Below are 11,448 nucleotides of genomic sequence, written 5' to 3'. Positions count from 1 at the left end.
ACACACACACACACACACACACACACACACACACACACACACACACACACACACACACCCTCTCTTCAGGAAAATTTCAAGCCTCAGTCCTTGTCACATGACCTAAAGTCAGTCAGAAATTAAACTAGAGTCATTTAGAAAAAAGCATCCACAAACACAATTGCCCACCAAACACTTACACAGACTAATAAGAGTGGAGTTGTTGAGCCTCTTCACTCAGAAGAGACAAAGCTCTCAGGCAGAGTGGCAAATTAAAACCCATATAATACTGTATAGCCCAGAGGCACAAATACAAGGGAACAAATARAGCCAGTTTCCTGTTTTGAATACCACTACTGTCCCCAACTCTAAACAAAAGCTGTTTATTAAAAACATTTTCATCCAATCTGGATATAGGTAAAACAAAAAAAAATCAGAACTCATGATTACAACAGTTTGAATTCATCTTCATACACYAACATTTATATTCCATCCTAACGATTCCTTATTTCATCTGATACTAGCGATGAAGAGGATAGATTCTAAAGCAGKGTTTCAATAAGAGTTCTGTCTGTCTTATAAATCGTGCACTCCCCGTTATGGAAAATGCAAAGATGTGTGATGAATAGCTACTCTTTGTCCATTCACCGAGGTGAGAAGGGAGGCAGGAGTACTGGAGGCAAAGGTCAACAAAAGAAAACACACGGAGAGAACCAAAACAGACAACGTCGACATACGGCTCGTAAAAACACAACAGGGAAGGAAAAAATGCCAACAAGTGTTGTCTAAATGCATTATGTGTAATGAGCCACATGAACACAAACACTTCTCTTTCCAGATCAATACAGAGAGGGCAGGAGCCAGTAGGTCAGCGTTTGATGAAGGCAGGCTTGCCAGTCCATCAGCTCTAATGATTTTAGATGATTACACCGCACTCTCCTGCTTTCACCCTCCTCTTCCTCTCAGGCCTCGTCCCTTGCTGCTCCATCTCCAATTCTGTTTGCCTTGTATTCTCAGTGAAATACACCAAGAATGTCCCTTTTTTTTTTTGCTTGCAGCATGAGAACTTGTAGTTCAAAGTCAGAAAAGTCAACATGGCTCATTAGTGTGGCCTCTAGTTTTGCACAGAAATCTCACAGCTGAGTGTGGGAATGTTTTCAACATAAACTAGTTCCTGGCTTTAGGATGACAATGATTAACATCTAATGAGGAGAAACCCAAACAATGCAATAAGAGGACTAGACATTACTGTAATACAACATGATAAACTTCTGCTGTAGGATGAAGCAGATGCTAATACAGCTCATGAGACTCAGACCAAGGCATTTAGAGCAATAATAGTTTATTATAGGCTTAAAAAAGTTTAACTCGGATTTGAATGATTTCATAGATAAAGCTCTGTGTTAATGTTTCATTCTGTATTTTTGCTATTAATAAAGACGAGTGTTTTACTCCTGGAAACACTTCGATTTTTCATATTACTTTAGGTTTGAGAATTTGTAACAGGGCCTAAAAATAATTGTATTTTTCATGGGATGGCATGCTTGGTCATAAATAATCTTTACCAATGTAACTGTAGTCCAGGCTTATCAAACCCTCTGTCTGAAATAAGTTTTTATTTCTTGTGACAGCTGAGGCAAGAATAACATGTTAGCTGTCAATTTTTTAATATTTTCAGTAACCCCCCCCCCCCCCCCCCCCCCCCCCCCCATCTCAAGAGTCTAAGCTTGTAGTTTCACAATCCACAATGTGGTCTTAATTCCAACTTTGGGAACAACTGGTCAACTGCAGTCATATGTCTTTGTCCATGTGCAAACAGCACATTATTTTTAACTAAAAAAAGGCAAAAGTTCAGCAAGGTACACTGGGACACCTGGTCTTCACTGAGAACACTGAATCTAGGACACAGAGCAGGTGACGAGACTGAAATGGGTCTGGTTTTATGAGAGAAAAAGGAATTGGTTTCGAGTCGTGCTGGACACAAATAGAAAGAGAGACAGAGAAGGAGGGCGGTGGATGATTTAAATAGAAACAGAAATTAAAAAGGGGAGAAAGAAGAGGAAAATCTGAGTTGATTGCAGTCAAAGTGCTACTGTTAATCCCCATCTGTTTTGATTAAAAAGGACATATGGTTACAGCTGGGGATTATCAGTACAGATACATGCCATTGGTATCCTACTCATATTTATTCTGCCTCTTCATTTTCCATTTTTGTATTTAGGCTGATCATGTCCATTCATGTCTTCATTTAAAATGAGCCACATGAAGTCATCTTAACAGCCTGTGTATAAATTGTTTCATATAAAACAAACTGCCACACCTAAAGACCTCTAAAGCAAAATAAAATTTAATACGTATTTGCTGACCTTGTGTTATTTGGCTTCTGTTATGTTGCACTAATGACAAATGAGTTTTTGTAATTGCAATCACTTATAGATATGATGCTTTTAAGTACACCTTTATTTAGAATTCAATTAAATTAAAACTGACACTGAACAGGTAAATAGATGTGTCTGCTGCAAATGTGATAATTTGGCAGAGACAGTGAATATAAAGGTCACATATAAGCTAGGGTTGGGCAATATTAGCAAAAAAATTAATCACGATTAATTGGGGTATTTAGCCGATAACGATTAATTTGACGATTAATCCTCTGGAGTCTCTGGACACCCTTATGTCCTGGTCACATGACCAATTTAGTGGGAAAGATTTGCTCTTCGTAAAAATCTGTTCCAAATTGTGCCAGAATTACAGACTTCGGGCTATACGTCAAATTTAAAATTGTGTTGATACATAAATAAAAACAGAACTTTAATTTCAATGTTCGTCATATTTGAAATGGAGAGTAGCACCGAGCGAACTGACCCGAGTAATCCCCAGTCAGTCTACCTGGTGGCATTAATCGTATTAATCGTCAAGTGCCAGATAATAAATCGATTAATGTTTTTCTGACGATTAATTGCACACGATACGATTATGCCCAACCCTAATATAAGCACATCAATTCAAAAAAAATTGGCAAATCTTCATTCTTTTCTGCATTTTTTCTGTGTAAGTGAGCTCATCTCATGCACAATGCACACATAAGTAGCCTGGTGGTGGATTATTAATAGCAAATCAAAAACTTTGTTTCCATAGTGACTGTTTGAGTCCATTATGGAAAGTGTCTCCTGTTGTTACCAAGACAACAACCCAGCAATGGCAAATGAATGTGGTGCTCAGAGCTCAATGCAGCGAGCGGGTGAACTCTCCCCAGATGAGCTCAGACCCAAACCGAGGGCAGGTGGAGAACTAGAAGGGACTGGAAGGCTTTTTCATGTGTTTATATGTCAGCTGGGCTCTTTCATTTGGGTGCAAAGCAAAAAGACTTAAACATTTAAAGCTGGAGATAAACTAATCACAAATACAGAAATAACAGAAAAAGCTATGAGGTTGCACAAACCTTTGATATCTATAGTTTGTCATTAAGAATTTGGTGCTAAAAACCAATTGTCACTACTCTTTAAATATTATAAACATCTCTTCAAACATTTTAAATCAAGTTTCTGCATGATGTCTTTTTTAAAATGTTGCAGTCTTCAAATTAGCAGCTCCCCAATGAGTTTTTATGGTCATAATAAAATAACTTTTAGCAGACATTATTTTAAGCACTACTCCAGTGAAATACCCAAAGGTTGGGAAGTTTTCATTGAGTCTGTAAACGAGGTTAGGATTTCACTTGGATTGACTTAATCCTGAACAAACAAGGATATGGGTGTGTAAAAAGATACCAAAGTATGACACCTTGGATAAACATCTAGTCCCGTGACACCTAAGTCTACACTGAGGATTATTAAAAGAAAAACAAGAATAGCAGTCACTGTAAACTTCCATGAGCTTTAAGGAAAACAAACTAGGGTTTAAGTTGCTTCAGCAGTTTAGGAGAGCTTGTCGAATGTTTGCTGTGGGATAGATGAAGAGGGCAAATCAAACTCAGAAATATAAAACTGTTTAATACAAAACAAACTCTGCAACTGTGCTTCTCCTTATTTGTGTAAAACATAACCTGGGCACACGAGTAATAAACAAGCCATCTTAATAAAATTTAAAAAAAACATTTCAAAGTAATATCAGAAAACTTCTCAAGAGTCAGTCAAACCATCTCAGGATGCAATACTACAGTACAGTTACTTTACAATATCGCGCCCAGAAATTACTTATAATAATGAACTCTGAACTTCGATGAACGTTCTTGCTGACCAACTTTATGTACAGCAGATAAAATATTTTTTAGAGAAATAAATTTTACCAAARGGATTGTTGGACAAATGTAAAAAGATGAGATGTTACTGACAGGTCGACAACCAGGACACTTTCTGAGTGAGTTTTCTCTGCAAAGTAAATGTTTGATTGTTTCTGGGGCTGATTATATCTGATGTCACAACATTGTAATACTTTACAACCTGTCAATCACACAACAASAGCTTGAGCTTCCTCACTAAATGTTTCATGTTATACACACTGCTTGTGTACACWGAGAAGCTGTGAAAAAAACAACTGGCAGCCTGCCAGGAAGCTTAGACTTTAGAAGATAACAGCTTTAAATTGTCTTTATCAGCACAGATGAGCCGATACTGAGCTCTGTGAAATCACAAATCATTTTACTCTCTTTTACTTCTCTCATATTATGTCTGTTAGGCTTCAAAATGAAGCTTATCAGAATGTAATTAATTTTACAGACCTGCTCATGTCCCGTTTGTTGCTCAGCTGACAGACTGTGACACAGACTGTTTATTTGCTTGTAGATCAGCTAAGATCTAACGAATTAGGATGGATTTTACTGCCACATGTGAACACCCAGACTTCATCAAACCTCATCATATTAGTCAGAATGCACGTTAGTACCAGGACTGAACACTAAATACTTCACACTCATGCCCATTTGTTCGTCCCAACATGCAAAACTACTGCTTGTTAAAAAAAAATTGAGTGGTTTATGAAATAACATTTACCAGAGAAGCTTTGAGCTGCTTCTTCATACAGCAAAACCATATATGATGCATTTTGTTTGGCATCACACGCAATTTTTAGTTACAAAGCTACAAATTCTTATTAACGAGTGTGTTTTTCTGTAAACACTTAAATAATAATTATGTGGTCAAATGTACAATTTTTCTTTTTTTTTTTTTGTCTATTCTGTAAAAACCATTAGCAGATATGATTGAAATTTATGAAAGCACCTTTTATTCAAATAACTGCACTCCTGTACAAAATGCAAATGTGAACCACCGAAGGAATTTGCTGCTGGCAAAAAAATTAAAAAACACTTACGTTCCCAGGATCTCTTTGAAGTCATACTTCTCCTTCACGTCTGAGGTCTTCTTTTTCCAGGCGTGGCAATCCTGTCCCAGTGGCATCTTGTTGTGACCGTCAGAAACAATACTAGTAGAAATAAAAAAGTACAATAAAAGAGAAAAGTGCATCAGTATGCAGAACAAAGTACGAGATGGGTGCTTATTTTTCCTATCTTTTGCAATATCATTCAAGCTTTTTATTTACAAACGCTAACTGACAGACTGAGATATTAACTGGGAAACACAAAAATCTGATGTGCAGAATCCTTATACTGGAATCATCAGTTATGTGTATACTGGAACACAACATTTATGCAACTGATAACATAATGCAGTAACTAAAAGACACAAAGACATTTTATGATGACTAAAGTTGATGTTCACAACAATCATTTCTTTTTCCACACCTACAGGTACCAACTAAAACACACAGCTATTGACAAACAAACTCATGACATTACTACAGTCATATATGCTTCAAGTGAATAAAATAGGCTTTTTTTTTTTTTACTTAAATCTGGTCTTTTTGAAGCCATGGGAATTATGTTGAAGTTTCACTAGGTTTTTCTTAATGTTAAGACAGAATTGGTCAGAAATGTAAACATTTTTCCCCATTAAATCCACTTGGGAAAAAGTTACGAGTGTTCAGTGGCTTTTATAATCAAAAGTACAGGAATTTATAGCAGAGATGGACAAAACCCACACCCACTATCTTACTATGAGCAATCAGCTTAACATCTTTCTTGCTGAAGGGAATGGAGAGGTTGATAGATAGACATACAAGAGATGGCACCTTAATGCTATCACCATTAAGTCCTAAACAACATAAATATCAGGCAGGTCTTTCTACAGAAACAGCCTTAGATTATGTTGTTTTGCGAATAGAATGCAGTCTGGCACGTGGACAATATGCACTTGGCTGCTTTTTGGACATACAGGGGGCATTTGATAATGTTCCTGTAGAAGCTATTGAGAGAACACTTGTCAGCAAAGGTGTGGATGAGACAACCACAAAATGGCTCATTTTCATGCTTCAGACAAGGAAAGCATCTTCAACTCTGGGGGACTGCTCACCAACTGTTAACCTCAGACGGAGCTGTCCACAGGGAGGAGTAATCTCGCCCCTGTGCTGGCTCCAGGTTGTTGACAGCCTACCGAGTTGAATAGATCTAGACTTCATACACAAGAATATGCAGATGACTTGGTCATACTTATAGAAGGCTTCTACCTGGGTACTGTATGTAACCTAATGCAAAGGGGACTAAACATAGTGTCCAGATGGTGCCACGAGCAGGAACTTTCTGTCAACCCAAACAAGATAGAATTGGTTCTTTTCACTCACAAGAAGTCAAGGAAAGGTTACTCACCTCCAAAGTTGGAGGGTGTAGAACTCTCTCTGTCAGAGTCAGTTAAATTCTTGGGTGTCTATCTAGACAGGAAGCTTAACTGGAAAAGACATTTAAATGAAAAGTGCAAGAAGGCAGCAATGTGCCTACACCAGTGCCGTAGAATTGCAGGTAGTCGTTGGGGTGTTACCCCAAAGGTTATCAGGTGGATCTACATGGCCATAGTCCGCGCCATGCTATGCTATGCTGCTTCAGTGTGGCGGGTTCAAGTTGGGGTGGCAAGAGTGATGCTCACCCATTTGCAACGAATGGCTTGCCTGAGCATCACAGGTTCCATTAGAACAACACCCACGGCAGCCCTTGAACTGGATCAGATTCCACTGGATTTACACATCTTAGGGGAGGCTGCATCCAGTGCGGTAAGGTTGCATCATTGTGGTATGTAGGTGGAAAAGCCTATCCGACTCACAGTAAACTAGAACTGGGACTGGGCAGTTGCTGCTGTTCCAGTAATTGCAGGCCCCGGAGACAGAATGGTCAAAAAATACAATCTTGATGCAAGTTTTAAGACAGAGATTGAAGATAGGTCAGCCTGGAGTAATTTCTCTTTGGTGGAACTGTCTCCTGATTGTTTCTACTGTTTTACAGATGGATCCCTTACAAAGGGGTCAGTAGGTGCAGGGGTGCTGATTTTGCACAACCACAGTGAGAGAGAGTACAGTTACCCACTAGGTGGTTTTGTAAAGGTATCTCAAGCTGAGATATATGCAATCCATCAATGTGCGGCATCTCTCAAAGAACTGCAGTGTAGAAGGAAATATTCATCCTGACAGATAGCCAAGCTCTCCAAGGGCCACACTTCACGTCACTACTGGCTTGGGAGTGTGCCGAGGCAGTCAACTATCTGGGGAGAGTTAACAGTGTTACTATTAAATGGATACCAGGACATACTGGCATCTAAGGTAACGGGAGAGCTGACCACCTTGCAAGAGTTGGTAGTCAAGCCCACTTTAAAGGACCAGAGCCTGCTATAGGCATTAAAAACAACAATCTGTAGGACTGTCCTACAGGCATGGATCAGATGTCAACACTCAATCCACTAGAGGGAGCTGACGGATTGCAGATAGGCACGAAAACTGATAAATGGTCCGAATCTTAGGTTTGGAAGAGCCCTTCTTGCCCTGACGAGGAAAACTTTAAGTACTTTGGTTGGAGTCCTAACTGGGCACAACTTGCTCAACCGACATAAAATGGTGATGGGACTCCATGAAAATGGTCTGTGCGATGCCTGTGGCATTGAATTAGAGACCTCTTTGCACTACTTGGGCCAATGCTTGGCCCGGAGTAGTTAAAGGGAAAGAATTCTTGGAGAACCTTTTATGGATCCTGAGAAACTTAGAACACTGAGTGTTTCTAACCTGGTGTCCTTCTTTCGAGGGACGCAAAGGTTGGATTAAAAATTCAGTGTCTCTTTTGGGGAGAGTAATGGGCCCACTTATGAGGCCTCCGCTCACATGGGTTTTGCCCATCCCCATATACCAAAACCATACTATGAGCAATAGCAAAGAGTATTAGAGCTGTGTAAAACTATATATATTCAGAGTTCTGAACAAAAGGTTAGCATATTATCCTAAATATTACCTATATTGTGTTGTTGCCTGTACATAATTACACAAAGTGTGCTATACTTTAGTTTTAGTTGCTTACTGAAGAGTTAAATCATATAAAACCTAAGAAGTGCCAATAATTCAGAACCTCAAGCACTAAAATAAACTTGCTCATATCAGCTGCCTGCCTGCCAACTTCACAGCCCGTCTGTATGAGATGATCAAACATATTGTAGAGATTTATTCTGCGAAAGTCTCTATATTAATAGAGCCTATCATCCTCCTCCAAATAGCTCAGAATCATATAATATAATTGATTATTAGTGTGCATGTTAGACAATAGACCATAAACAGGAGAAGATTTAAAGATGGCAGTAAATTTTAAGAGGACATGCAGCCACCGACTAAAATACACAAAACACATACTACAGTAAATTTATGGTACTTTTTATGTCTACCTCTTGGGCACATGCATTTAAAAACACACACCCAGGGAGGCCCACTTGCTATCTTCACTAATACCAGACGTTGGCTTCATATATGCTGCCATGGAAAACAAAGAAAGCTGCTTTGGTATCTGAGTGTGACACCTCTCCACTGAAAGATTGTTGCGAAAATGTGAAGTGGGAGTGTCGGAAATGGTAGGAAGTTCTTAGACAGAGGCCAGTTTCAAGGTGTTTAGGTAGACTATGATGTAAAGTCAAATATATTTATGATATATAAAGCATTTTCATAAAAAGTGAAGGTAACAGTTATTTGACTGTGCTATAGAATACATGCCTGGAAAAGACAATACACCCCGTTTAACACATCATGGTTTCAAAAGTGTTTCTATGGTTTAAATGTCTTATTGGGTTAGGGTTATTACAGATACTGATGTGCATGTGTCAAATCAGGAACCATGTATCCAAATACATTCAGAGCTATTCCTAGTAAGGTTAGTGTTCAACCCTTGGTCCATACACCTGCTTTTCTATTGACTTTTATGAACAATTGTGCTTAGTTTTATTAGTATTTAATGTTGTGATACCAAAATGACCTCAACATGTAATGTTGCAGGCAGGATAGTAGATTAATATAAGCACTGTTTAGACTTTGTGTATTTCAATAAACCAGAAGTAGACCACAGTGCTTTACAAAATACTGACACTGAGCATGTGTATCATTTGCCATAAAAAGGTCAGATGCTGACGAGGGAAAATCCCCCAACTTGTTCTTAAACTGCCAACCATTGTCCTCTCACTATTATTTCTATCTGTGCATCAACATCTAAAAAATTATAAAGTAAATTTAAAAAAATAACAGAATTGTACAGTATTTTGTACATTATTTTTATGTTGTACAGCAGTACATACTGTAGTTAGAAATGTACAATATTTATATTGTACAAAAGTAGCTTTGAAAGTAAAAGGAGAAACTTGCATCTCTTTATGCAGTGTATAAATGAAGTAAAATGTCTTTTTAAAAGAAAAGAAAACTTTTAAATTGTAGCAATTAATGATAATATTTCAGTAGCTGTAACAGTGGTAGTATTTTGTTTTTAAATAAAATCAACTACATCTTCTTTCACTTTGTTTCATACCACGATACTCTAATATCATATTTGTGCTTGAGGTTTTGATATTTTGAGACTCGTTCAGCAGTCCATACCTCTGTGTCAGAAAACACTAAACACAACCTGCCGTCCTACTTCAAGTTCTAAACCAGTACTGTCAGTTTTACATAGTCTTGATGGATCACTTTATGGGGCAATAAAAGGGATTAGGAAGAAATTTTCAGTTAAACATTTAAATGTGTGCTTTAGTCTCTCTACACAACATAAATTAAGTGTATTTAGAGAAAGTGAACAAAAAGGAAGTATAGGTAACTTAGACATGACAAAGCAGCATTTAAAAAATAGATTTATGTGCGCTTAAGGGAAGCAGTAAGAGGAAGTTCAGTTAAATGTCTGCAAATGTTTTGCTGGTAAATCTCTCATTTTGCAGACTCGGCTTCTGGAGCCTGACAAGTAGAAAAACCTGATGTTTACATATACTGAATAAAAAGCCACAGAATTAAATTTTGTTTTATATTAAACCAGTCTAAACCTTTCCTATTTGGTAAATGACCAAAAAATGAGAGAACTTTAAGAGTTTTTACTTAAAAAAAAAAGTACAACAGGGCTAGTCCACTGGTGACTTCCATCTGGCCCGTCAACAAGTTTAGAATTCAATTCAAGAAAATAAACCAATTTAAAAAGTAAAAGATAATAGTTGTTCTGTTACATATTATCACCAGGCCCTTGAGCTGTTGGTTTTGAGGAACAGTGGCCACCTGAACTTTTCAGTTGAACAGCCCTGATGTACATCAACACTACTATAACTTGGACCAATCTGGAAAAGCTTTGTAAGCTTTTAATAAAGTTAGCTGACAACATGTTAATTTGAGGCACACCTCAAACACTCTGCTTCTTTATGTGACATCATGGATAAATCAAAAGAAATCTGCCAGGATAAGATGATAATTGTCAGCATCCACAACTCTGGTTCAACCTTGGGTACAGTTTTCAGATCCCTGAAGGTACCATGTTCATCTGGTTAAAATGTCTTTTATACAAATTATGCAAGCATCTAGTTCCAACTGTAGAAAAAACAAAAAATATGGAGTCCACTAACTCTATTCTCAGCCAACACTTAACACCAGAATTTTTCACAGTTTTCACTAAAAAGTGAAAAAAAAMCACAGTTTTCGTGTTGGTGTGTATTCTGAAATACAGATACAATATGTGTAAACATATCTATAGCCTGGTTACCAAACGAGGACAAAAAATATAAACATTTGTAAAAAAATAAATAAAACAATTAAGCCTATATGTGTGATTGATGTGTAAATACTTGGTGAATAGAACTCTGTGCCTATACAAATAAAATGTATAATATACTGAGTGAAACACTGCGCTCTGTGACCGTTTGTCAATATTCATTACTGAACAAACATCAGCTGGTGTTACACAGTGTTGATACTTGGATAAAGGCCCTTAAGCAATCCGGAATGACTATCAATATTTTATCATTTTGGGCGGCACGGTAGCTCAGTTGGTAGAGCTGATGCGCTCAGCAAGAAGGTCTCCGGTTCAAATCCTGGCCTGGGGACCTTTCTGGGTAGAGTTTGCATGTTCTCTCCGTGCATGTGTGGGTTCTCTCC

The 11,448-nt window shown here is 37.9% G+C and overlaps 1 protein-coding gene across 4 annotated transcripts in view; it reads right to left on the bottom strand.

Moving 5' to 3' along the window:
• camk1b (calcium/calmodulin-dependent protein kinase Ib) overlaps positions 1-11,448 on the bottom strand; it is a gene marked incomplete at its 3' end in the record, with an annotated part of 40,651 nt that overhangs the window by 22,304 nt on the left and 6,899 nt on the right. For all 4 annotated transcript variants that reach the window (XM_014030520.1, XM_014030521.1, XM_014030522.1 and 1 more), the window contains 1 exon segment: positions 5,290-5,400. In XM_014030520.1, coding sequence (XP_013885974.1) covers positions 5,290-5,400 — 111 coding nt within the window.

The sequence above is a fragment of the Austrofundulus limnaeus genome, unplaced genomic scaffold (genome assembly GCF_001266775.1).
Source record: "Austrofundulus limnaeus strain Quisiro unplaced genomic scaffold, Austrofundulus_limnaeus-1.0 Scaffold1074, whole genome shotgun sequence".
NCBI lineage: Eukaryota > Metazoa > Chordata > Actinopteri > Cyprinodontiformes > Rivulidae > Austrofundulus > Austrofundulus limnaeus.
Note: the sequence above shows the minus strand (reverse complement) of the source record. Positions and strands in the feature narration are given on the sequence as shown.